This window comes from Anas platyrhynchos, chromosome 33 (genome assembly GCF_047663525.1).
Source record: "Anas platyrhynchos isolate ZD024472 breed Pekin duck chromosome 33, IASCAAS_PekinDuck_T2T, whole genome shotgun sequence".
Taxonomy (NCBI): domain Eukaryota; kingdom Metazoa; phylum Chordata; class Aves; order Anseriformes; family Anatidae; genus Anas; species Anas platyrhynchos.
In genome coordinates, this window is record NC_092618.1 from 5,721,404 (window position 1) to 5,748,152 (window position 26,749).

Sequence of the window (26,749 nt, forward strand, 5' to 3'; positions counted from 1 at the left end):
GGCACGGGAAAGGGTCGGGGGGGGGGGGGGGGAAGGGAATCACCGGGAGGGGGTTACCGGGGGGTGGGGGGGGGCACGGGGGGGGGTGTTAATGAAGGGGGGGGGGGCACCGGGGGGGGTACGGGTGGGTTACCGGGGGGTGCGGGGCCGTGGTCCCGGACGGTTCGGGCCGTTTCTAGAAGCGCGGCGCCCGTTTCTATTAATACGCGCACGGCGGCGGCGGCGGCGGCGGCGGCGAAGGGATTCCCTGTGACGTCATTGCTAGGATACCAAACAAACACTCCGAGACAAGCCCATATATGGCTAATTGCGTCACAGGAACTCCGGCGGGGCGGGGCGAGGGATGCCCCCCGCTCCCCGCCCTCCTCCTCGGCGCCTCTTAACGGCGGCGGCAGCGGCGGGGCCGCAGAGCGGCGGCGGCACCGGCACCGGCAAGGGGCAGCGACACCGGCACCGGCACCGGCGGGGCTCCGAGGGGGGCTCGGGGGGTCCGCCGTGACGTCAGCAAGGGGGCGGGGCTCCGCCGTATAAAGCGGCCGCGCGGCGGAGAGGGGTTCATTCATAAAGAACGTGCGGAGGACACCGGGGAACCGAACCGCGAACGGGGACTTAGCACCGCCGGACCGGGACCGGCGCCTGGCACGGATGCAAGGGGGCTCGTAGCAGCGGTACCGGGACTCGGAGCCACCGGAGAGGAGCTTGGGGACGGGTTCCAACGGGACTGAGCGGCGGCGGAGCGGAGCGGAGCCCGGACCGGGAGTACCGGCGGCGAACCGGGACTTTGCAGCAGCGGCACGGATGCAGCGGGACTTGAGAACGGCAACCGGGACGGCGCCTCGCGGGGTTTAACGGCGGAGCGGGGCTCGTACCGGAGCCCGGAACGGCAGCGGCGGCGGCTGCTCGCCCCGGCGGGGTGCTCGAGCTCCGGGGCGGCGGAACGGGACTTTGCACGGCGGCAGCGCGGACCTTACCGGCCCCTCGACCCGGCGAGGCGGCTCCAGCAGCGGGCCCCGGCGGCGGCGATGCCGGTGGCTTGACTTTTCCCCCGCTCCGGGCGCAGCCTTGGCGTGGCGGCGCGGCCCCCGCGCCCCCGGGGCCATGTACCAGGGGTTCCCCGGTGACTACGATTCGGGCTCCCGGTGCAGCTCCTCGCCCTCGGCGGAGTCTCAGTACCTCTCCTCGGTGGACTCCTTCGGTAGCCCGGCGGCGGCGGCGGCCGCGCAGGTGAGAGAGAGAACGAGAGAGCCCCGGAGCGGCGGCGGGGGGCGGCGGCGGAGCCGGGGGGGGGGGGGCGGGGTCGTGCGTAAACGCGTGACGCGCTGGAACCCTCCGTGATGACGCGGCGCGGGGAGAGCGCGCGCGCGCGCCGGGTTATTTTGGAACGCGGCGCCCCCCCCACAACCCTCCCCCCCCTCCTGTTGCTAGGAGACGGGCGGATGGCCCCGCCCACCCCCCCCGCGGCCACGCCCCCTCCCAGCTGGGTGCTTCGGGGGTATTTTTTTTTGGGGGGGGTTCAGGGTTGGGGAGCATCCCCTAAAATTGAATATTTGGGGAGTGTCCCCAAAATGCGTGAGGTTTTGGGGAGCATTGCAACCCCCCCAAAAATAAATTTAACCCCTTGGGAGAGCGCCCCCAAAATATTTAAGGATTTGGGGAGCATTGCACCCCTCCCCCCCAAAAAAAAAATAATTAACCCTTGGGGGTAATGCACCCAAAATATTTAAGGGGTGGGGGGGGCATTGCACACCCCCCCCCAAAGAATATTAACCCTTGGGAGAGCGCCCCCAAAATATTTAAGGTTTTGGGGAGCATTGCACCCCCCCCAGAAAAAAAATAAACTTAACCCTTGGGGTAATGCACCCAAAATATTTATGGGGTGGGGGTGTGGGGGAGCATTGCACCCCTCCCCAAAAATAAATGTAACCCTTGGGAGAGCGCCCCCAAAATCTTTAAGGATTTGGGGAGTATTGCACCCCCCAAAAAATAAATTTAACCCTTGGGGGAGTGCCCCCAAAATATTTAAGGCCTCGGGGTGGGGGAGCATTGAACCCTCCCCAAAGTAAATTTAACCCTTGGTGGAGTTAAACACCCCCACCCCCCCCAAAAAAAAAAAATCTACACTAAGCTTTGAGTGTAGGGGGCCCCCCCCCCCAAAAAAAAAAAAATTAAAAAAAATTAAGCCCCCTATTCAAAAAAATTAACCCTTAGGGGTGTGTGGGGAGTGTTGCCCCCCCCCCCCCCCAAAGATTTTAAGCCTTGGAGGAAACACTGTGTCCCACCCCCCAAAAAAAAAAAGAAATTACCCCTTGGTGGTTTGGGGGGAGTGCTGCCCCCCCCCCCCCCCCATAGGAGTTTAACCCTTTGGGGTTGTTGAGGGAGTGCTGCACCCCCAAAATTTATGGGTCTCAGTTCAATGTGTGTATGGGGGGGGGGGGAACACAGTGCGCAATTCACAATTTGCCCCCCCCCCAATTTCCTTGTGCAACTGGGGTGCAGCAGGCACATGGTTGTTTCCCCCCCCCCAGTGCAATTTTTGGGGGGTACGGGGGGACAGTGCATTGCAAGGTCTCTGTACAGGGGTGCTGGGGGTGCAGGGTCTTGCACGTTGGTGCCAGCAGGGTGAGAGCTCTGTGCATGGGTGCTGGAGGCTCCATGCGCAAGGGACTTGTGCACAACATCCCTTGCACCAATGTGCATCTTGCAAGGGGTCTGTGCAAGGTCTTGCACGTTGATGCCAGAGGAGTGAGGTCTCTGTGCACAAGGGACTTGTGCACATTGGTGCAAGGGAGGTCAAGCACATTGCAAGGTATCTGTGCACAGGCTCTGGGGTGCAAGGTCTTGCACGTCGGTGCCAGAGCAGTGAGGTCTTCGTGCACGGGTGCTGGAGGCTCCGTGCACAAGGGACTCGTGCACAACGTTCCTTGCACTAATGCACACGTTGCAAGGTCTCTGTGCACAGGTGCTGGGGTGCAAGGTCTTGCACGTTGGTGCCAGCAGGATGAGAGCTCCATGTGTGGGTACTGGAAGCTCTGTGCACAAGGGACTTGTGCACGTTGGTGCAAGGGAGGTCAAGCACATTGCAAGGTATCTGTGCACAGGCTCTGGGGTACGAAGTCTTGCACGTTGGTGCCAGAGCAGTGAGGTTTCCGTGCATGGGTGCTGGGGGCTCCGTGCACAAGGGACTTGTGCACAACATCCCTTGCACCAATGTGCACATTGCAACGTGTCTGTGCATGGTGCTGGGCCACAAGATCTTTCATGTTGGTGCCAGCAGGATGAGAGCTCCATGTGTGGGTACTGGAAGCTCTGTGCACAAGGGACTTGTGCACATTGGTGCAAGGGAGGTTGAGCACATTGCAAGGTGTCTTTGCATGGGTGCTGGGACGCAAGGTCTTGCACGTTGGTGCCAGAGGAGCGAGGTCTCTGTGCACGGGTGCTGGAGGCTTCATGCACAAGGGACTTGTGCACAACATCCCTTGCACCAACGTGCACATTGCAAGGGGTCCGTGTGTCTGTGCAGGGGTGCAAAGTTTTGGGTGCTGGACCACAAGGTCTTGCACGTTGGTGCCCGCAGGGTGCACGAGGCGCTGGTGCCGGCGAGGTGGCACGCATCGCCACGAGCCTTGCTCCCACCTGCTGGTGCCCTGCAGAAGCAGGGGAGGGGGGGTGGGCACCCATGGGTGCTCCGGGGGTGGTTCTGCAGCACCCTGACCGTCCCCTTCTCCACAGGAGTGCAGCGGCCTGGGGGACATGCCCGGCTCCTTCGTGCCCACGGTGACGGCCATCACCACGAGCCAGGACCTGCAGTGGCTGGTGCAGCCCACCCTCATCTCCTCGGTGGCCCAGTCGCAGCCCCCGGGGGGGCCCATGGCGCATCCTCCCCCCCCAACAGCCCCCGTGGACCCTTATGACCTGCCGGGACCCAGTTACTCCGCACCGGGCATGGGGGGCTTCCCTTCAGCCCCCCCGGCGCGTCCCGCTCGCGCCCGGCCCCGGCGGAGCCGTGAGGAAACGGTGAGTTCCCAAAACGGTCCCCAACCCTTGGGGGGGGCTCAGGGGTGGTGGGATGGTCGAGGGGGGGTGACACGGTGGTGGCACCTCGCTGATGGCCCTGTCCCCTCGCAGTTGACCCCGGAGGAGGAGGAGAAGCGCCGCGTGAGGAGGGAGAGGAACAAGCTGGCGGCCGCCAAGTGCCGCAACCGGCGCCGGGAGCTGACGGACCGGCTGCAGGCGGTGAGTGGCACGAGGGGGACACGAGGGGACATCGGGGTCCCCAGAGGTTGGGGATGTCCAAAAAAAAAAAAAAAAAAAGGGTGGGCATGGCCAGCAGGGTGGGGTGGTGGGGGACGCGGAGGTGTCGCCGACAGCTGGGGACGTCACAGGGGGACTTGATGGTGAAGGGTGAGGGGTCTGGGGACAGAGCTGCTGGTGGCAGTGGGGACAGTGGTGTCCCCAACAGCTGGGGACATCTCAGAGGGGCTTGATGGTGAAGGATGAGGGGTCTGGGGATGTTATGTGGGGACAGAGTTGATGGTGACAGCGGTGTCCCCAATACCTGGGGACATCTCGGGGGACTTGATGCTGAAGGATGAGGGGTCTGGGGACACATTGCTGATGGTGGCAGTAAGGACAGAGGTGTCCCCAATAGCTTGGGACATCTTGGGGGACTTGATGCTGAAGGATGAGGGGCTTGGGGATGTTATATGGGGACAGCAGTGTCCCCAATATCTGGGGACATCTCGGGGGGACTCAATGCTGAAGGATGAGGGGTCTGGGGACGTTATATGGGGACAGAGCTGATGGTGGCAGTGGAGACAGTGGTGTCCCCAACAGCTGGGGACATTTTGGGGGACTTGATGCTGAAGGATGAGGGGTCTGGGGACACAGAGCTACTGGTGGCAGTGGTGTCCCCAATATCTGGGGACATCTCAGGGGACTTGATGCTGAAGGGTGAGGGACCTGGGGACACATTGCTGATGGTGGCAGTAGGGACAGAGGTGTCCCCAATAGCTTGGGACATCTTGGGGGACTCAATGCTGAAGGGTGAGGGGCTTGGGGATGTTATATGGGGACAGCGGTGTCCCCAGTATCTGGGGACATCTCGGGGGGACTCGATGCTGAAGGATGAGGGGTCTGGGGACACAGAGCTACTGGTGGCAGTGGGGACAGAGGTGTCCCCAATATCTGGGGACATCTCAGGGGACTTGATGCTGAAGGGTGAGGGGTCTGGGGACATTATGTGGGGACAGAGCCACGCCAAAATTTGCGGATGCTGAGGATGTCACGTGGGGACAGTGATGTCCTCAGGATGCTGGGAGGGGACACCGATGTCCCCAGGGCACACTGGAGAGGGTGACAAGGACTTGTAGGAGTGCAGATGCTGGGGATGCTCGATGGTGACAATGGCGTCATGATGCTGGGGACATCACGGGGACATTTCTGGGGCTGTGGGCACCAGATGGGGACAATGATGTCCTCAGGACATGGGGACAATGACGTCCCCAGTCCCTGTTGGAGGGACAGATGGACACCTACGGGTGCATGTCCCAGAGAGCTGGGGATGTTGGTTGGGGACAGTGGTGTCCCCAAGGCTGGGGGATGCCACCAGGGGCCGATGATGTCCCTGGGAGCTGGGCACATCGAGGGGGGTGGCACTGTCCCCAGGGCTTGGGGACATCAGAGGGGACAGATGGATGTCCAAGGATGTTGGAGGGGGGGCAATGTGTCCCCAAAAATTGGGGACATCAGAGAAGGGGACCTGGGAATGGCAGAGGGGACAGTGGTGATCCCAGGAGCTGGGGACACCTGGAGGAGGAGGACGGTGACCCCAAAAGGGGACATCAGAGGGGAGATGTGATACTTGGGATGCCCGGGGAGGGGGTGACAGTGTCCCCAAAAGCAGGAGACACCGACCCAGGGACACTGAAGGGGAGTGCTGCCACCCCCAGCAGCAGGGGACATCGATGGGGGAGGTGTCACAGGGACAATGCCACCCCCAGGAGCAGGGGACATCAGAGGGCAGGAGGGTGCAAGGGCAGGGGAGGGGGACAAAGAGCAGGGGACACAGGAGGGTGGCACCCAGAGGTGCTGGAGGGGGACAAGGCTGTCCCCAAAATGAGGGGCAAGTGGATGGCTGGGGGTGCTGGAGGAGGAGGTGGCCCCTGTCCCCATGAGAGGGGGGACATCAGAGGGGGACATTGGAGGGGGACAATGTTGTCCCCAGGAGCTGGGGATACCCCTGTGAAAGGCATTGAGGGGACATTGGAGAGGGGACAGCGCTGTCCCCAGGATCGGGGGGGGGGACATCGGAGGGGGCTGTACACCCCGGGGGGGGGATGCTGGAGGTGTCACCTCCATCCCCAAAAATGCAGCGGGGAGAGCGCCGATGCCACCTGGGTCCCTTGGTGGGGTCCCTTGGTGATGTCCCGTGATGTCCCTCGGTGTCCCTACCTGTTCCTTGGTGGCACCCCTTGGTGTCCCTTGGCGATGTCCCTGCCTGTCCCTTGGTGTCCCTCGGTGTCCCTACCTGTCCCTCACCCTGTCCCCTTGTCCCCCCCCCAGGAGACGGACCAGCTGGAGGAGGAGAAAGCCGAGCTGGAGTCGGAGATCGCCGAGCTGCAGAAGGAGAAGGAGCGCCTGGAATTCGTCCTGGTGGCCCACGCGCCCGCCTGCAAGCTCCCCTTCGAGGACGCCGCACCCTTGGGTGCCGGCCCCCCCGAGGTGAGCACCCTGGGCAAAGAGGAGCCGCCGGGGCCCGTCGCCTTCCCGTTCCAGCCGGGTCCCCAGGGCCCCTTCCCCAGCTGCTGCTTCGCGCCGGGGGCCCCCCCCCCGGTGCCACCTAACCCCTCCTATACGTCTTCGTTTGTGTTCACCTACCCAGAGGGAGCCACCTGCGGAGCCTCGCATCAGCGGAGCAGCAGCAGCGACCAGTCCTCGGACTCCTTGAATTCTCCCTCGCTCCTGGCGTTGTGAACGGGCCCCCCCCCAAAAAAAAATCATAATCCCCCCCCCCAAAAAAAAAAATCATAAAAAACAAAAAACCCACACGGATTTAATTGGGCGCCTCCCGTCCCGTCCCACGCACCCCAGGTGGTTTTTTTTAATTTTTTTTCTTTTTTTTTTTTTTTAATTTTTGGTGGTCTTTTTGGGGTTTGGTCCCTTTTTTTTTTTCTTTCTTTTAAATTTTTAGTGGTTTTGGGATTTGGTCCCTTTTTTTTTTCTTTTTTTTTTCTTTAAATCTTTGGTCTTTTGGGGGTTTGGTCCCTTTTTTATTTTATTTTTTTTTTCCTTTTTGGACTTGGTTGAGCCCATTTATTTTTTTTTTTTTGGGGTGGCGGCGCTCCCTCGCCCTGACTTTTTGGGGGGTGTAAAGGAAGTGGCCCTGCGGTGTCCCCACCCTGCCACCTCCGAGGCATTCGTGCCCCCATCCCCTTCGCACGATGCTGGGGGGGGCTTCACGCAGCACCCCCAGCGCTCTGGGGGTGTCCATGTCCCCACTGCCACCACCCTGGGGGGGTCCCTTGGGTACCTCCGTCACCTTCAAGGTGTCCCTGTCCCATCGCCACCGTCCCCTGGGGTGTCACCGAGCACCTCCGTTGACTATTTTTATTTTTTTTAATATTTTTTATTTTTTTGGGAAGGGTCCGTGCCCCCCCCTCGCCACCACCCCGGGAAGGTCCCAGTGGCATTTTTGTCACCTTCAAGGTGTGCGTGCCCGGGGGGGGGGGGGGGTCACTTTGCGCCTCCCTTGCTTTTTTTGGGGGTGTCCGTGCACCCTCGCCACTGCCCTGGGGAGGTCACCCCGGAGGTGACCCCGTCCCTCGGGGGGGGGTCGGGGGGGTCACGCAGCATCTCCTTGGCCCCGAGATTTTGGGTGCCCCCGTGGCACCTCTCAGGTGGCCGTGCCCCGTCCCCCCCACCCTAGGGGGCTCGTGCACCATCTCCGTCCCCCCCCCCCCCCCCCCCCCTTGGAGCTCCCCATGCCCCATCCCCGTTATCATGGGGGGGGGGTCTCCTTGCGGCGCCCCCACCCTGGGGTGCCCACGGTTTTGGCTCCACCGCTGATGCTGGGGCTCCAGGTGGCACCTCCAGCACCCAGCTGGCACCGGGGGGGCTCCCACCTTGCTTGTGTGTCCCCCCCCCCCTTCTGACCCCTGCCTCACTGTGAACGGCTCTGTCCCCCCCCCCCATGGGGGCCCTCCCCTTGGTGTCCCCCGCCCTGCGCCGTCCCCTTCTCAGTGACCAAGCTTCGCCAGCGTTGCCTCTGTTCTCTCTCTCTATTATATATATATTTTTGTTGCGGGGGGGGGGGGGAAAAAAGGGGCTGCCTCCCTTCCCCCCCCCCTCTCCGGGAGATGTTTAATTTTTTATTATTATTATTATTATTGCCTGTGCTGTATTTTGTGACTCTGTTACGGGCTCGGTCCCCTCCGCGCCCCCCCCCCCCCCCCCCAAAACCCTTTTCCCCTTTGCGCCCCCCCCCCTGTTGTCCGCGCTCGCCCTATGGTCAATAAAGCAGCTTCGGATCGGCCCCGAGTCCTCTTTTTCCCCCCCCCCCCCCCCCCCCCTTCCCTTTTCTGGGGGGGGGTTGGGGTCTCTGAGTTGTGGGGTGGGAAGGGTGAGGGGTCACCTTGGACCCCCCCAAGGGGGACCCCCCAGGGGAACCGGGGTCCTGGGGCAAATGGGGAGGGGGTGGGTGCAAGGAGGTGTAGGGCAGGGGAGGTGGGACAGGGAATTTTTGGGATAAGGAGCAATGGGACATAGGGACAGGGAGTCTGTAGGGTTGGAGATCCCTAAGGTTTAGGTCCCATATTTTTATTAAAAAAATAATGGGATCTGGGGACACGGAGGCTATAGGATGGGGGGGGGTATGGGGCTGGAGATCTATGGGGTTTAGATCCCATATTTTTATTTAAAAAAATCAATGGGATCTGGGGACATGGAGGCTATAGGATGGGGGGGGGTATGGGGCTGGAGATCCTTGGGGTTTAGATCCCATATTTTTATATAAAAACAATGGGATCTGGGGATACAGAGGCTATAGGACGGGGTTTATGGGGTTGGAGATCTGTGGGTATTAAATCCCATCTTTTTATATAAAACCAATGGGATCTGGGGACACAGAGGCTGTAGGATAGGGAGTCTGTAGGGCTACGGGTCAGTGGGGTTTAGATCCCATATTTTTATTTAAAAAAAATCCCATATTTTTATTAAAAATCCAATGGGATCTGGGGACACGGAGGCTATAGGATGGGGGTTCATGGGGCTGGAGATCCATGGGACCATAAAAACAAGGGGACAGGGATAGTTGGAGACATAAGGGACACGGAAGCTATAGGATGGGGGGTTTATATCCTATATTTTTATATAAAAACAATGGGAATTAGGGACAGGGATCAGTAGGGACAAGGGGACCTGGGGACAGGGAGCTTTTGGGGACGGGGTGGCTTTAGGACAGGGGGTTTCTATCCCATGTTTTTATATAAGATCAATGGGAATTAGGGACAGGGAGACCATGGGGAGAGGGATAAGGGGGACATAGGGACAAGGGGACCTGGGGATAGGGAGTTTCTGGAGGTTATATGGCAAAGGGGACATGGGGATAAGGGGATGTGGAGGTTATAGGGCAGGGAATCTATGGGGCCAGGGAGACGAGGGAGTTTCTGAGACCATTAGGGACAGGGTTTAATGGGGACAGGGATTAATGGGACCAGTGGACAGAAAGGCTGTAGGGCGGGCAGTCCATGAGGACAGGGGTCCATAGGGACAATGGGATCTGGGGGACAGGGAGATGCTGGAGACGTGGGAGCTATAGGGCAAGGGGGGCATGGGGATGGGGGTCAGTGGAGATATAGGGACAATAGGACCAGAGGACAGGGATCCAGGGGGAGGGGGAGTTCCTGGGGGCAGGGGGACGGGGGTTAATGGGATTAATGGGATTAATGGGGTTAATGGGATTAATGGGGACACTGGGACCCGGGACAGGCTCAATCGGGCCGCTCTGCGCCTGCAGCCCCACGAGCGGCCGCCAGGGGGCGACGGTGCCAAGAGGCTGGGGGGGTCTGCCCAGTATGGGGGGGGCGAGTCCCAGTTTGGGAGGGAGGCTCCTGCCCAGTATCAGGGCTCCCTGCCCAGTTTGGAGGCGGCAAATGCCCAGTTTGGGGGGGGTCCTGCCCAGTTTGGAGGGGGCTTCTGCCCAGTTTTAGAGGTCCCTGCCCAGTTTGGAGGGGTTTTGCCCAGTTTTGGGGGGGGTCAGTGCCCAGTCTGGGGGGGTCCTGCCCAGTCTGGGGGGTCCCTGCCTAGTTTAGAGTGGGTCAACGCCCAGTTTGGGGAGTTCTGCCCAGTCTGAGGGGTCAATGCCCAATTTGGAGGGGGGTCAATGCCCAGTTTGGGGGGCTCCTGCCCAGTTTGGAGGTGGTTAATGCCCAGTCTGGGGGGGGGCTTCTGCCCAGTTTTAGAGGTCCCTGCCCAGTTTGGAGGGGTTCTGCCCAGTTTTGGGGGGCATCAATGCCCAGTCTGGAGGGGTCCTGCCCAGTTTTAGGGGTCCCTGCCCAGTTTGGAGGGGGTCAATGCCCAGTTTGGGAGGGTCCTGCCCAGTCTGAGGGGTCTTGCCCAGTCTGGGAGGCTCCTGCCCAGTTCGGGGAGGGAGGGTCCTGATGAGTTTCGGGGGTCCCTGCCCAGTTTGGAGGGGGTCAATACCCGGTCAGGGGGTGGTCCTGCCCAGTTTTAGAGGCCCCTGCCCAGTTTGGATGCAGCCAGTGCCGTTTGGGATGGTCCTGCCCAGTTTGGGGGGCTCCTGCCCAATTTGGGGGGGGGGCGCTCCCTGCCCATTTGGGGACGAAGAGCAGCAGCCAGCCCCCCCCGACCCCCACCCCCACCACTGGGGGGGCTGCTCCCACCCTGCCCCCCCCCCCTTTGCTGTACCCCCTTACCCCTTCCAACGTCCCCCCCCGGCCCCGCTGCCCCCCTGTGTCCCCCCCCCCCCGGGGGGGTTTCCTGCCGCCGTTTTCCTCCGCACCCGGCCTTGACGTCAGGAGCGCGGTGATTCACGCCGGGCTGGCACGGGGGACACGCCAGGGACACGCCAGGACACACAGGACACACAGGACACACCCTGCGCCGCGTCCCCCCCCTTGGGGACCTGGGGGGGCTGTGGCACCGCGGGGCGTTTCTGTCCCTGGGGGCTGCTGCTGGAGGCAGGAGACGGCCCCGAGGGTCCCCGTGGGGTCACAGCACTGTCCCCACATGGTGACTTCCCTGTCCCCATGTGTCAGGGAATGGTGACATCCCCATCCCTATGTGTCCCCACGTGGTGACATCCCTGTCCCCTTGTGTTTAGGCACAGTGACATCCCGGTCCCCATATGGTGACATCCCCAGCCCCATGTGTCCCAACAAAGTCACATCTTTGTCCCGGCATGGTGACATCCCTCTCCCCATGTGTCCTTCATGGTGACATCCCCATCCCCATGTGTCCCCACAAAGTCACATCTTTGTCCCCACATGGTGACATCCCTGTCCTCTTGTGTTTGGGCATGGTCCCATCCCTGTCCCCTTGTGTCCCCGCATGGTGACATCCCTGTCCCTGTGTGTCCCTCCATGGTGACATCCCCATCCCTATGTGTCCCCACACGGTGACATCCCTGTCCCCTTGTGTCCAGGCACAGTGACATCCCTGTCCCCATATGGTGACATCCCCAGCCCCACGTGTCCCCACAAAGTCACATCTTTGTCCCCACATGGTGACATCCCTCTCCCCTTGTGTCCCCACATGGTGACATCTGTGGCCCCATGTTTTTAGGCACAGTGACATCCCTGTCCCCACATGGTGACATCCCTGTCCTCTTGTGTTTGGGCATGGTGACATCCTTGTCCCCATGCGTCCTTGCATGGTGACACCCCCAGCCCCACATGTCCCCAGAAGGCCACATCCCTGTCCCCCCATGGTGGCACCCCCGTGCCCCCCACCCCCCATCCCTCACTTCTTGTGCCCCCACTCGGTGCCACCCTCATCCCCTCACCACGCCACCCCGTGCCACCCCCTTTATCCCCGTGCCACCCCCTTTTTCCCCGTGCCACCCCCCTTTATCCCCGCTCCCCCCGGTCCCCCCCTGCCCTTCCCGCAGCCCCGGCGCTGCCGCTTCCGTCCCCGCCGCCACCGGCCCCTTCCCACGGCACCGGGACGGTGGCCCTGGCCCCGCTCCCACCGGGGCCGTACCGGGGGGGCCGCTTATTTTTAGCCCTTGCTCCTTCCTGGCCGGATCCGGCACTCGCCTATTTTTTGCCACGGCGCCACGCAGGACCCGGCGAGAGGGGGGGGGGACACACACAAAAAGAAGGGGACAAGGGTGGTGGCCCCAGAAGGGGACAAGGGTGGTGGCCCCATGGGTGGCACCCCCAAAGCAGGGCACGGAGCCCCAATGAGTCAGTGCTGAGCGCTCAGGGGACAGCAGGGGACAGCGGGTAGGGGTGGTTGTCCCCTTGGCACCGCCACGGGGGGGGACAGGGTGTCCCCAAGAGGCGCCGGATCCGGGCGCCAGCGCCAGGTCAGGGTGGGGTTGAATGGAGCAAGGCCAAGGTGACCCCAAGCCCTCGGCGTCCCACATCCCCCCCCCCCCCCCAAATTTCCAGCCACCCCGCTGGCTTCGGCCACCGCTCCTTGGGTTGTCCCCAAGCCACACTGGGGTCCCCGTCACCGCAGGATGAGGCCGCGGTGCCGGGAAGCGGTGTCCCCCCCCCCGTCCCCTTCGCCCTCCCTGCCCTTGCGGTGGCTTCCCGGCTTCCCGGCGAGGGACACGAGGGACACGAGGGACACGCGGCGCTTCCTTCCTCCCCACCCCTGCGGCAGCGGCGCACGGGGACGCGGCCTCACACGTGACCCCCCCCCCGTACACCACGGGCGGGGGTCCCCACGTCCCCTGTCCCCACTTGTGCCACATGCGAGGACCCCGGAGCGTTAAATTACAGCTTTTATGGCATTTTCTACAGGGGTCCCGCAGTGCCCAGAGTGAGCCCCGCACAGCAACGCACCCGGTTTTGGGGTGCGGCACTCGCCCAGCCTTAGGGTGCACCCAGTTTTTTTGGGGTGCTGCGCTCACCCGGCCTCAGGGCGCTGCAACACCTCCAGGTTTGGGGTGCAGCAATGCACCAGGCTCTGCAGGACAGAGAGGCACCCAGATTTGGGGTGTGTGCATCCAGTTTTGGGGTGAGCGTGCATCCAGCTTTGGGGTGCAACGTTGCATCCAGCTTTCGATGCAGCATTACACCCAGATTTGGGGTGAGCATGCACCCAGTTTTGGGGTGTAGTGTTGCACCCAGCTTTGGATGCAGAATTGCTCCCAGATTTGGGGTGAGCATGCACCCAATTTTGGGGTACAGTATTGCACCCAGCTTTGGGGTGCAACATTGCACTCAGTTTTGGGTGCAGCATTACACCCAGATTTGGGGTGAGCATGCACCCAGCTTCGGGGTGAGCGTGCACCCAGTTTTGGGGTGTAGTGTTGCATCCAGCTTTGGGGTGCAATGTTGCACCCAGCTTTGGATGCAGCATTACACCCAGATTTGGGGTGAGCGTGCACCCAGTTTTGGGGTGTAGTGTTGCACCCAGCTTTGGATGCAGCATTACACCTAGCTTCGGGGTGAGCGTGCACCCAGTTTTGGGGTGCAGTGTTGCATCCAGCTTTGGGGCGCAACCTTGCACCCAGGCCTGGGCTGAGCGTGCACCCAGTTTTGGGGAGCACAGCGTTGCACCCAGCTTCGGGGTGAGCGTGCGCCCAGCCACGGCGCACCGCCTCGCACCCGGTTTTGGGGCGCAGCACCCCACAGCAGGGTCACAGGCGCGCCTCGGCCGGGCGCTCAGGGTGCGGGCGCCGCAGGCGGAGGCGGGAGAGGCGCGCCAGGCGCTGCAGGTCGAAGGGCAGGCAGCGCGCCTCGCGGGTCACGGCCAGCTCGGAGAAGAAAGCGCGCTCACGGGGCAGCCCCGGCTCGCCCTCGCCCTGCTCCAGGTCCTTCACCACCCCGAGGATCTCCTGGCGCGCCGCCTGGCTCCGCAGCCCCCGCACGTCCAGCACTGCCGCCACGTGCTTCCTCCTGCGGGATCCAGGGGTGGGTGGTGAGAGAAGGGGTGGTGTGGGGTTTGGGGGGAGAAGGGGGCTGGGTGTGGGGTGAGCGGGCACACTGTTTTGGGGTGAGTGGGCACCTGGATTGGAGCGAGTGGGCACCCAGTTTTGGGGTGAGTGGGCACCCAGATTGGGGTGAGCGGGCATCCAGATTGGCGCGAGTGGGCACCCTGTTTTGGGGTGAGTGGGAATCCAGATTGGGGTGATTAGGCACCCGGCTTTGGGGTGAGTGGGCACCCAGCTTTGGGGTTAGAATATCCCCTATTTGGGGTGAGCACTGCACCCAGCTTGGGGTGATTGTGCACCCAGATTGGGGTGAGTGGGCACCCAGATTGGGGTGAGTGGGCACCCAGCTTTGGGGTTAGAATACCCCTTATTTGGGGTGAGCACTGCACCAAGCTTGGGGTGAGTGGGCACCTTGTTTTGGGGTGAGCATTGCACCCTGGTTTGAGTTGAACACTGCACCTTGTTTTGGGGTGAGTGGGCACCCAGCTTTAGGGTGAGAATACCCCCTATTTGGGGGCGAGCACTGCACCAAGCTTGGGGTGAGTGAGCACCCTGTTTTGGGGTGAGTGTGCACCCAGCTTTGGGGTGAGAATACCCCCTATTTGGGGGTGAGCACTGAACCAAGCTTGGGGTGAGCATTACACCCAGATTGGGGTGAGTGGGCACCCTGTTTTGGGGTGAGTGGGCACCTATCTTTGGGGTGAGCATTGCACCCCAGATTGGGGTGAGTGGGCACCCAACTTTGGGGTTAGAATATCCCCTATTTGGGGTGAGCACTGCACCTTGTTTTAGGGTCAGTGGGCACCCCGCTTTGGGGTGAGCGTGCACCCTGTTTCGGGCTGAGCGTGCGGCCAGCTCTGGGGCCAGCCCTCTTCCCAGCTCTAACTGGTCCCAGCTGAAGGCCTGACTGGAGCTATTTAAAGCTCGCCAGGCGCCGGAGCTTGGCCCCGCGCCCGGGGGTGTCCGGCCTCGTCCTGCAGGGCCCACGCGTGCCACCAGCCCCGAGGGCGGCCGCGGGTGACCCAGGGCCGGGGAGGGGACTTGGCACGGGACGCGGCGGCGGCGGGCGGCCAGGAGGGACCGGCAGCAGGCGGGGGCTGCCGGGAAGGACAGAGGCGGCGTCCTGCCACCCGTGGGGACACCACGTCCTGCCCTGGTCCCTGCGGGGAGGTGGCGTCCTGCCTGGCCGTGCCACCATGCTCCCATCCCCGTGGGGACACATGTGCCACCATGCTCACATCCCCATGGGGACACACGTGCCACCTCGCTCCCTTTCCTATAGGGACACACGTGCCAGCATGCTCCTGTCCCCATGGGGACACGTGTGCCACCAGGCTCCCATCCCTATGGGGACACATGTGCCACCCTGCTCTGATTCCCTTGGGGACACACGTGCCACCCTTCTTCTATCCCCATGGGGACACAAGTGCCACCCTGCTCACATCCCCATGGGGACACAAGTGCCACCCTGCTCCCTTTCCTATAGGGACACATGTGCCACCATGCTCCCATCCCCATGGGGACACCACATCCTGCCCTGCTCCCATCCCCATGGGTACACACGTGCCACCCTTCTTCTATCCCATGGGGACACGCGTGCCACCACGCTCCCATCCCCACAGGGCCAGGGTGTCCAGCATGGCCGTGCCACCCCCTCCTGGGGACCACTGCCCCCCCCCTCCTCCCCTTGGGGACCGCCACTCACCGGACATCGGGGAAGTCGCGCACCAGGACGCCCACCTCCATCTGCAGCGCCGCCGTGTCCTCCAGCACCAGCAGCTCCCGCAGCCGCGGCACCACCGAATCCAACCAGGGCGAGGCCGAATCCTGCGGGCACCGCAGTCTCAGCACCTCTTTTTGGGCTTGGCACCACCCTTGGGTGCCGGGGCGAGGGTGTTGGGGGGGGGGGGGTCCTGGTGCTCACCAAGCGGCCGAAGAGCTCGCGGAGCTGCCGGGCTTCGTCGCCCAGGCGGGCGGCCACGCGGGCGCGCATTTTGGCCGAGGTGCAGACCAGGCGCGCCTGCAGCAGCGGCCGCACGTACTCGATGAGCACCCGCCGGTGCATCTCGCTCACCAGCACCTGCCACGCACGGGATCAGCACCCATGGATGCCGCCGGCACCCAGCCCGCTGCCCCCATCGGCACCCACCTGGTAGGGCTCCGGGCGCAGCGAGCGCAGCTTCTGGGTGAAGCTGGTGATGAGCATCACGATGGTGTCGAAGGCGTCCGAGCTCGTCAGCCACTTGCGCTTCATCAGCTTGTTGAAGTAGGGCTGGGCGAGGGGCGGGCACCCAGTGGGTGACACCCCGGCCTCGCCCCCCAGGGGCCTCGCACCTCAACCCAGCACCCAAGGGTGGCACCACCATCATGGGTTTCACCTCCACTCAGCACCCAAGGGTGGCACCACCACCATGAGTTTCACCTCAACCCAGCACCCAAGGGTGGTGCCATCACCAGGGGTTTTACCTCAACTCAGCACCCAAGGGTGGCGCCATCACCAGGGGCTTCACCTCAGCTCAGCACCCAAGGGTGGCACCACCATCATGGGTTTAACTTCAAACCAAGCACCCAAGGGTGGCACCATCATCATGGGCTTCATCCCAGCTCAGCACCCAATGGTGGCACCATCATCATGAGTTTCACCTCAACTCAGCACCCAAGGGTGGCACCACCATCATGGGTTTCACCTCCACTCAGCACCCAAGGGTGGCACCACCACCATGAGTTTCACCTCAACCCAGCACCCAAGGGTGGCGCCATCACCAGGGGTTTTACCTCAACTCAGCACCCAAGGGTGGCGCCATCACCAGGGGCTTCACCTCAGCTCAGCACCCAAGGGTGGCACCACCATCATGGGTTTAACTTCAAACCAGGCACCCAAGGGTGGCACCATCATCATGGGCTTCATCCCAGCTCAGCACCCAATGGTGGCACCATCATCATGAGTTTCACCTCAACCCAGCACCCAAGGGTGGTGCCATCACCAGGGGTTTTACCTCAACTCAGCACCCAAGGGTGGCGCCATCACCAGGGGCTTCACCTCAGCTCAGCACCCAAGGGTGGCACCACCATCATGGGTTTAACTTCAAACCAAGCACCCAAGGGTGGCACCATCATCATGGGCTTCATCCCAGCTCAGCACCCAATGGTGGCACCATCATCATGAGTTTCACCTCAACTCAGCACCCAAGGGTGGCACCACCATCATGGGTTTCACCTCCACTCAGCACCCAAGGGTGGCACCACCACCATGAGTTTCACCTCAACCCAGCACCCAAGGGTGGCGCCATCACCAGGGGTTTTACCTCAACTCAGCACCCAAGGGTGGCGCCATCACCAGGGGCTTCACCTCAGCTCAGCACCCAAGGGTGGCACCACCATCATGGGTTTAACTTCAAACCAGGCACCCAAGGGTGGCACCATCATCATGGGCTTCATCCCAGCTCAGCACCCAATGGTGGCACCATCATCATGAGTTTCACCTCAACTCAGCACCCAAGGGTGGCACCACCATCATGAGTTTCACCTCAACTCAGCACCCAAAGGTGGCAACACCACCAGGAGCTTTACCTCAACCCAGCACCCAAGGGTGGCACCACCACCATGAGTTTCACCTCAACCCAGCACCCAACAGATGGGCGCCACCACCCTGGGCTTCTCCCCAGCTCAGCACCCAAGGGTGGGCACCCTGCCCGGCACCCAGGGGCACCATCCCCGCCTCACCTTGAGGTCCTCAAAGAGGCGCTGGGTGAGGACGTGGTTGCAGAGCCGCGTCACCTTGTCCAGGGTGGCGTGGGCTTGGCGCCGCGGCTCCTCGCCCTCCGGGTGCCCAAACTGCGCCAGGCGCTCGGCGAAGGCCCTGCCACGGGGCAGTCAGAGGGTGCTGAAGGGTTCCCTGGCACCCCGGGGACACCAGGGACACCAGGGATCCCCGAGCACCCTGGGGACCCCAAGCACCCTGGGGACACCAAGCACCCAGGAGACACCAAGGACCTCCAAGCACCCCAAGGACCTCAAGCACCCTGGGGACACCAAGCATCCTGGGGACACCAGGGACCTCCAGCACCCCAAGGACCCCAAGCACCCTGGAGACCTCAAGCTCCCCAGGGACACCCAGCACCCCAAGCACCCCAGGGACCACGATCCCCTAAGCACCCCTGGGTACACCAGGGGCCACCAAGCACCCAGGAGACACCAGGGACCCCTAACACCCAAAGGACCCCCAGCACTCTAGGGACACCAGGGACCTCCAAGCACCCCAAGGACCCCAAATCCCCCTGGGACCCCAAACACCCCAGGGACCCCCAAGGACCCCAAGCACTTCAGGGACCTCAGGAACCAGAATCCCCCAAGCACCCCAAGGACCCCTGGGCACACCAGGGACCCCCCAAGCACCTTGGAGACACCAAGGACCCTCAGCACCCAAAGGACCCCCAGCACTCTAGGGACACCAGGAACCTCCAAGCACCCCAAGGTCCCCAAATCCCCCTGGGACCCCAAACACCCCAGGGACCCCCAAGGACCCCAAGTCCCCCAGGGACCCCAAGCACCCTGGAGCCACCAGGGACCCCCAGCACCCCACCCACCCCAGGGACCCAGTGCCCAGGGTGCCCTCACCTGAAGGGGGGGCAGCAGTTGACCAGGGCGATGGCCCGGCCGGTGGCACCGTCAGGGGGGGTGGCTTCGCCGGGGGCCTCCAGGAACCGCTCCACCTTCCGCTGGAAACTGCAGCACCCACGGGAGTCACCCACGGTGGCACCCTGGGGACCCTGGGGACCCTGTCCCCACGCTCATCCAGTGCCCCCTGTCCCCAACGTGTCCCCCACACCCACCCCAGCTCTGCCCCGTGTCCCTGCACCCGTCCCCGGTTCCTCACCTCGCCGTGCCCATCTGCTGTCCCCCCATGTCCCCCCCGTCCCCACGCCTGTCCCACGCCACCCCGTGTCCCCGTGCCCACCTGTGCAGGAAGGCCACCAGCACGCCCAGCAGGCTGTGGGCCATCTCCATGCCGAATTCGGGGGTGATCTGGGGGGCTCGGTCCACGTGCGCCCGCAGCAGCTGTGGGCACGGGCACCGTTGGGGACGGGGACGTGGCCACCACCCCGGTGTCCCCTGGGGTGCCAGCCACCACCCCAATGTCCCTCCACGTCCCCCGTGCTCCCTACAACCTGGTGTCCCCAGCACCTTGTGGGACACCCAGGCAGCCCCACGGGGGCGAGGGGGGCACCCTGCAGGGCACCGGGTCTCCAAGGGGTTGGGGACAGGGGACAGAGCCGTACCCCGGTGACACGGGTGGCCAGTCCCTCCTGCAGGTCATCGCTGGAAGCTTCCTCAGCCCAAGTGTCCTCGCTGAGCTGCAGCTCCTGCGCCACCGCCACTTCCACCTTGGCCTGGGGACCGGGGACGCGTGGGGACACCGAGCATAGGGACAGCGGGGCGCAGGGCCACCGCCTGCCCCCAGCCTTGGGACTTGTTGTGGCGCACATCCCAGTGGCCAAACTGGTGCCGTCCCAGTGCCCATCGTGGTTGTCCCCATGCCCATCGCAGTGCCACCCCAGTGCCTGTCCCAGTGTCATCCCAGTGCACATTGTGGCTGTCCCCATGTCCATCCCAGTGCCACCCCAGTACTAATCCCAGTGCCACCCTAGTGCCCAACATGTTTGTCCCCATACTGGTCCCAGTGCCACCCCAGTGCCAATCGCAGTGCCACCCCAGTGCCCGTCCCAGTGCCACCCCAGTGCCCATTGTGTCTGTCCCCATGCCCATCCCAATGCCACCCCAGTGCCCATCCCAGTGCCACCCCAGTGCCCACCATTTCTGTCCCCATGCATCCCAGTGCCACCCCAGTGCACCTCATGAGCACACTCCAGTCCCAGCCCCAGTGTCACCCCAGTGCCCATTGTGTTTGTCCCCATACTGGTCCCAGTGCCACCCCAGTGCCCACTGTGTCTGTCCCCATGCCCATCCCAGTACCACCCCAGTGCCCATCCCAGTGCCCATCATTTCCATCCCCATGCCCATCCCAGTGCCACCCCAGTGCACCTCACGAGCCCACCCCAGTGCCACCAGTGCCTTCCCCAGTGCCACCCCAGTGCCCACCCTGTCCCCACTGGGGCCGTACCTTGACGGCAGCGATGCAGGACCTCTCGAGGCCCCGTTGGGTCTCGGGGGGCAGGAGGGGTCCCAGCGCCTGTGCCTGCAGCAGGGCCCCGATTTCGGGGTGCCCCAGCACCTCCCTGTGGGCACAGAGTTCTCAGAGCACCCCCCTGGGGGGGCATCGCAGCACCCGGCGTCACCCACCCACCACCCTGGGGACAGCCCCGGGGGCGCACAGAGGGACATGGGGGTGGCATCGGGTGCCCAGTGGGGTGGGGTGGGGGGCGTGGGTGACACGGGGTGCCCAGAGGGTGAAGGGAATGGGTGCTGAGGGGTCCCATGGGTGGCACCAGGTGACCACATGTCAAGGGGAGAGGTGCCACAGGGTCCCATGGGTGGCACTGGGTGACACTGGGTGCCTGGCGTGCCAAGGGATGGGCACCAGGGGGTCCCATGGGTGCCAGTGGGCACCCAGCCTGCCAAGGGGATGGGTACCAGGGGATCCCATGGGTGCCAGTAGGTGCCCAGTGTGCCAAGGGGACAAGCACCACGGGGTCCCACGGGTGCCAGTGGGCACCCAACGTGCCGAGGGGATGGGCACCAGGGGGTCCCATGGGTGACAATGGGCACCCAGCATGCCAAGGGGATGGGCACCACGGGGATCCCATGGGTGCCACCAGCAGCCCGCGCGCCTCACCTGGGGTAGGCGTTGCTGTGCCAGTCGAGCAGCAGGTAGAGGTCGGGCACGGCCAGCGGTCGCTGCGCCAGGGCTCCCAGCTGCTGCGCCAGCGCCCGGTGGTACCCGCGGGCGTAGACCCCGAAGGCGCCGTACTCGGCGGGGTAAGCGGGGGCCACGTGGCACCGCACGGCCCCCAGGTCGGCCACCAGCCGGCCGGCCAGCGCCGCCAGCCTCGCCCCCAGCCCGGCGGCCGGTGCCACTTGTGCCAAGCGCTCGCCCGCCGCTCGCCCCACGGCCTCCTGCCAGCGGCGCCGCAGGGCGCGCGGGCGCCCCGGGGTGCCCGGGGGGTGCCGGCGGTCGGCCGCCTCCTCCTGCTCCAGCACCCGCACCACCAAACGCAGGGGGGGGTAGGGGCGGCCGGCCGGCACCGCTTCGCCCACCACCGCCCAGAGCTGCGCCAGCAGCGCCTCGTACAGCAGGGCCACGTCCCGTGCCTGCCGCCCCGCTGCGGGGACAGGGGACGGTGGGGACGGTGACGTCCCTGTCACCGCTGCTGCTGCTGCTGCCACGCACTCGGCCTCCAGCGCGATGATCTGCTCGTCCGCCGCCACCAGCTCGCGGCGCTGGATCAGCTCCAGGATCTCCAGCACTGGGGGGGGGGGGTTGGGGTCATTGGAGGGGGGTTTGGGGTCACTGGAGAGGGGTTTGGGGGTGTTGGAGGGCGGTTTGGGGTCACTGGAGGGGATGTAGGGGGGTTTGGGGTCATTGGAGGGGGGTTTGGGGTCACTGGAGAGGGGTTTGGGGGTGTTGGAGGGGGGGTTGGGGGCATTTGAGGGGATGTGGGGGGGTACTGGGGTCATTGGAGGGGATTTGGGGTCACTGGCAGGGATGTATGGGGGCATTGGGGTCATTGGAGGAGGGTTTGGGGTCACTGGAGAGGGGTTTGGGGGTGTTGGAGGGGAGGTTGGGGGCTTTGGAGGGGGGGTTGGGGTTATTGGAGGGGCGGTTGGGGGCATTGGAGGGGATGTGGGGGGGTACTGGGGTCATTGGAGGGGGTTCAGGGTCATTGGTTTGGAGTTTGGGGCCATTGGCAGGGATCTAGGGGGATAGAGGGGTCATTGGAGGGGGGTTTGGGGTCATTGGAGGAGGGTTTGGGGTCATTGGTTTGGGGTTTGGGGTCATTAGAGGGGATGTGGGGGGGTACTGAGGTCATTGGAGCAGGGTTTGGGGTCATTGGAGGGGGGGTTGGGAGGGTTTGGGGTCATTTGATTGGAGTTTGGGGGGTTTGTGGTCTTTGGAGTGGGGCTTGGGGGGTTTGGGGGTGTTGGAGGGGGGTTTGGGGTCATTGGAGGGGTGGTTGGGGGTATTGCAGGGGATGTAGGGGGGTACTGGGGTCATTGGAGGGGGTTCGGGGTCATTGGTTTAGACTTTGGGGCCATTGGTGGTGATGTAGAGGGATAGAGGGGTCATTGGAGGGGGGTTTGGGGTCATTGGTTTGGTGTTTGGGGTCACTGGAGGGGATGTGGGGGGGGTACTGGGGTCATTGGAGGGGGGTTTGGGGTCACTGGATGGGGATTTGGGGTCATTGGAGGGGGGTTCATCCCACTGGGTGTGGGAGGCACCCATGGGTGCTGCAGACCCGGCAGCCAGGAGGTCCAGCTGGGTGCTCTGCGTCCCCCATGGCCCCATCCCAATGTTCCCCCTCCCTATGTCCCCCTCCCTATGTCCCCCATCCCTGTGTCCCCATGTCCCCATCCCAAAACATCCCCATCCCCATGTCCCCCATCCCCACATCCCCATCCCAATGTCCCCTAATCCCATGTCCTCCATCCCCACGTCCCCCATCCCTGTGTCCCCATGTCCCTTAACCCCATGTCCCCATCCCCACATCCCCATCCCAATGTCCCCTAATCCCACGTCCCCATCCCCATGTCCCCATCCCAGTGTCCCCTAATCCCACGTCCCTATCCCCATGTCCCCATCCCAGTGTCCCCCCTTCCCATCCCCACGTCCCCATCCCAATGTCCCCACGTCCCCACATCCCCCCCCACCTCTCCCCCACCCCCTCGCCCCCATCCCCGCTCACCCGACAGCGGCTCCTTGGCCTTGCTGCGCGCCTCCTGCCTCCGTCCCCCGCCGTCCCCGTCCCCGTCGGGCGCCCCGTCGGGTTCGGGTGACCCCGGCGAGCGCTCGGCCAGGGACCCCCGACGTCCCTTTGTCCCCAAGGCCAGCCTCAGCAGCGAGCTGCGTTTGGGGACCGGCCGCTCGCTCAGGGTCTCCACGCTGGCTTTGCGCCTCCCCGGCAGCCTCCGCAGGAGCCCGAAATCCTCCGAACGCCGCCGCAGCCCCCGGGCGCGACCCCCGTCCCCGTCGCCGTCCCCGTCCCCGCTTTTGGGACCGGGGCGGCGAGCGCGGCCGAAGGGTGCCAAGCCCACCAGGCGCTCCAGGGTGGCCCGGCGCCGGTAGCGGCTCTCGGGGCTGGCGGCGAAGGGGTCGCCATCCTCCTCCTCCTCCTTGGGGGCTTTCTTCAGCAGAGGCATGGCCTGGGGGCGGCACGGCAGCGGGGTGGCACCGGAGCACCCCGAGGGAGCACCCCCATGGGTGCAACCTGGAGACCCCTCTGTGCAACCCCTCCGTGCAACCCCGTCGTGCAACCCTGTTGTGCACACTGCTCTGTGCAACCCCTCCGTGCAACCTCTCCATGCACACCACTCTGTGCAACCCCGTCGTGCACACCGCTCTATGCAACCCCTATGTGCACGCACACCATGCACAACACTTTGTGCATCCCCTCTGTGCAACCCCTCTGTGCAACCCCGTTGTGCACACTGGTCTATGCAACCCCTCTGTGCACACTGCTCTGTGCACAACGCTCTGTGCAACCCCTCCATGCAACTTTGCCATGCACAACACTTTGTGCAACCCCTCCGTGCAACCTCTCTGTGCAATCCTGCCATGCATTCCCCTCTGTGCAACCCCTCTGTGCAACCCCGTCGTGCACACTGCTCTGTGCAGCCCCTCTGCGAGTGTGCAACTGCTCCGTGCAAGCCCACGAGTGCCACCCCCACGAGCGTGCAACTGCTCCGTGCATCCCCTCCACGCAAACCCAGCGTGGGAGCGTGCACCCGCTCCGCGCACCCCCCCATCCCCCGTGCAAACCCACTCGTGCAACTCCCGTGAGTGTGCAACTGCTTCGTGCAACCCCTCCGTGCAACCCCCCCATCTGTGCAAACCCCATCCACGCACCCCCCCCCCTGGGGGCGTGCAACCGCCCCGTGCAAACCCATCGGTGCAAACCCCCCCCCGAGCGCGCAAATCCCCCCCTGAGCGTGCAAACCGCTCCGTGCAAACCCCCCCTATCCGTGCAACCCCCCCAGGAGCGTGCAACCCCCCCCGAGCGTGCAACCCCATCCGTGCAACCCCCCCCCCGGAATGTGCACCCCCCCCCCCGCACCCCTCGCACCCCCTCGGTCGCTCCCCGCCGAGCCGCCGCCGCCGCCGGTCCCCGCGGAGCAGCGGGCGCGGGGCCGGGGGTTTCCTGAGGAAGCGCCGCCCCCCCCCCGCCGCCGCCCCCGCCCGGGGCAGGGTCAGCCCCGGTTCCGCTGGCACCGGGAGAAGGGGGGGGGGGACGGGGGGAGGATGGGGGGGGATGGGGGAAAAGGGGGGGGACGGGGGGGGCAGGGGAAAAGGGGGGAGGATGCGGGGAGGGACGCGTGGGACCCCTGTACCCAAATGTGCGCAATGGCCCCATGTCCCTTAACCCATGTCCCCGTGTCCCCATATCCTCATGTCCCCATATCCCATGTCCCCATGTCCCATGTCCCCATGTCCCCATGTCCCCATATCCCCTATCCCCATATCCCCATATCCCATACCCCATGTCCCATGTCCCCATGTACCATGTCCTCATGTCCCCATGTCCCCATGTCCCATATCCCCTATCCCCTATCCCCATATCCTATGTCCCATATCCCCATATCCCCATGTCCCATGTCCCCATATCCCCCTGTCCCCCATCCCCCTGTCCCTATATCCCCGTCCCATATGTCACTAATGTCCCCATGTATCTCCATGCCATGCTGCATCCGATGTCCCCATGTCCACCTCCAAATGTCCCCTTTTAGCATGTCCCCATGTCCCCATGTCCCCATATCCCTGTGCCCCCCAAATGTCCCAACATCCCAATGTCCCCATGTCCCCATCTTCCTACACCCCTGTCCCATATGTCACTGATGTCCCCATGGATCCACACATCATGACGTATCTCATGTTCCCAGTGTCCCCATGTCCCCATGTCCCCTGATGCTCCCAATGTCCCCAATGTCCCTCAATGTCCCTATGTCCCCATCTCCCCCAATGTCCCCAATGTCCCATTTCTCCCAATGTCCCCATGTCCCCCAATGTCCCACAATGTCCCCATTGTCCCCAAAGTCCCCCAATGTCCCCAATGTCCCCATATCCCCCAATGTCCCCAATGTCCCCATGTCCCCCAATGACCCCCAATGACCCCCAATGTCCCCATGTCCCCATGTCCCCCAATGTCCCCGATGTCCCCAATGTCCTCAATGTCCCCAATTTCTCCAAAGTCCCCCAATGTCCCTATGTCCCCCAATGTCCCCAATGTCCCCATATCCCCCAATGTCCCATTTCCCCCAATGTCCCCAATTTCTCCAAAGTCCCTCAATGTCCCCCAATGTCCCCCAATGACCTTCAATGTCCCTTAATGGCCCCAATGTCCCTATATCCCCCAATGTCCCCAATGTCCCCAATATCCCCAATGTCCCCAAAGTCCCCATGTCTCCCAAAGTCCCCCAATGTCCCCATATCCCCCAATGTCCCCAATGTCCCCAATGTCCCTATGTCCCTATGTCCCCATGTCCTCCAATGTCCCCCAATGTCCCCTTTCCCCCAATGTCCCCAATTTCTCCAAAGTCCCCCAATGTCCCCAATGTCCCCATGTCCCCCAATATCCCCCAATGTCCCCCAATATCCCTGATGTCCCCAATGTCCCCATGTCCCCAATGCCCCAATATCCCCAATATCCCCCAGTGTCCCCATATATCCACATTATGGGACGCATCCCCATCCCCATCCCCGTCCCCGTGTCCCCACTTTGTCCCCCCGGTGTCCCCACGCCCCTGGGACCCCACGTGACGTCGTGCCCCACGTGACAGTCGCGTCCCCCCCACACTCCCGGCCGCGCCGGGCACTCAAGGGTTAACTCTCTCCCCCCGGCTCCCGATTGGCTACAGCACCAGCCAATGGGAAGGAGGCAGCGGCACGGGCCCCGCCCCCGCTTGGGGGCCGGCCGGCCTGTCTCCATGCCGCGGCGCAGCCAATGGGGAGCGGCCCCGCCCGCGCCCGCCCGCCGCAGAGGGCGCTGATTGGCTATCGAGCCGGGAGGGGGGCGTGGCCGGCCCCGCCCTGGCGCACCTCTTAAAGGCGAAGGCGGGGCCCCGAGGCCCGCACCCCAAATGCCCCCCCCCAGCCCCTAAATGCCCCCAGCCCCAAATGCCCCCTGCACCCCAATTCCCACCTGCACCCCAAATGCCCTCTGCACCCCAAATGCCCCCCCACCTCCAAATCCCCCTGCACCCCAAATCCCCCCTGCACCCCAAATGCCCCCCGCACCCCCAAATTCCCCCCCGCACCCCACATTTCCCCCTACACCCCCAATTCCCCCCGCACCCCAAATGCCTCCTGCACCCCAATTCCCCCCTGCACCCCCAAATCCACCCTACACCCCAAGTTCCCCCTGCACCCCAAATGTCCACTGCACCCCAAATCCCCCCTGCACCCCAAATTACCAACACACCCCCGAAATGCCCCTGCACCCCAAATCCTCCCTGCAC

The 26,749-nt window shown here is 63.7% G+C and overlaps 2 protein-coding genes across 3 annotated transcripts; one reads left to right on the forward strand and one right to left on the reverse strand.

Moving 5' to 3' along the window:
• The first annotated feature begins 432 nt into the window (after positions 1 to 432).
• On the forward strand, positions 433 to 8,433 carry FOSB (FosB proto-oncogene, AP-1 transcription factor subunit). Of its 2 annotated transcripts, XM_072030130.1 has the most exons (5): positions 433 to 1,224; positions 3,730 to 4,014; positions 4,126 to 4,233; positions 6,562 to 6,720; positions 6,881 to 8,433. In XM_072030130.1, the coding sequence occupies exons 1-5, from the start codon at positions 1,099 to 1,101 to the stop codon at positions 6,944 to 6,946; spliced, it is 744 nt and encodes a 247-aa protein (XP_071886231.1). In that variant the 5' UTR covers positions 433 to 1,098; the 3' UTR covers positions 6,947 to 8,433. The 2 variants fall into 2 exon arrangements, with proteins under 2 accessions (XP_071886231.1, XP_038028816.1); XM_038172888.2 differs by having other exon boundaries at positions 6,562 to 8,432.
• A 4,521-nt stretch (positions 8,434 to 12,954) lies between these two features.
• Positions 12,955 to 25,324, reverse strand: EXOC3L2 (exocyst complex component 3 like 2). The gene is made up of 12 exons (XM_027448159.3): positions 24,361 to 25,324; positions 22,984 to 23,440; positions 20,916 to 21,546; positions 20,244 to 20,358; positions 19,402 to 19,512; positions 19,080 to 19,180; positions 18,740 to 18,847; positions 17,846 to 17,981; positions 16,272 to 16,394; positions 16,047 to 16,202; positions 15,828 to 15,949; positions 12,955 to 14,087 (listed from the first exon to the last, which is right to left on the reverse strand). The coding sequence occupies exons 1-12, from the start codon at positions 24,850 to 24,852 to the stop codon at positions 13,829 to 13,831; spliced, it is 2,811 nt and encodes a 936-aa protein (XP_027303960.3). The 5' UTR covers positions 24,853 to 25,324; the 3' UTR covers positions 12,955 to 13,828.
• Between the last annotated feature and the right edge of the window lie 1,425 nt (positions 25,325 to 26,749).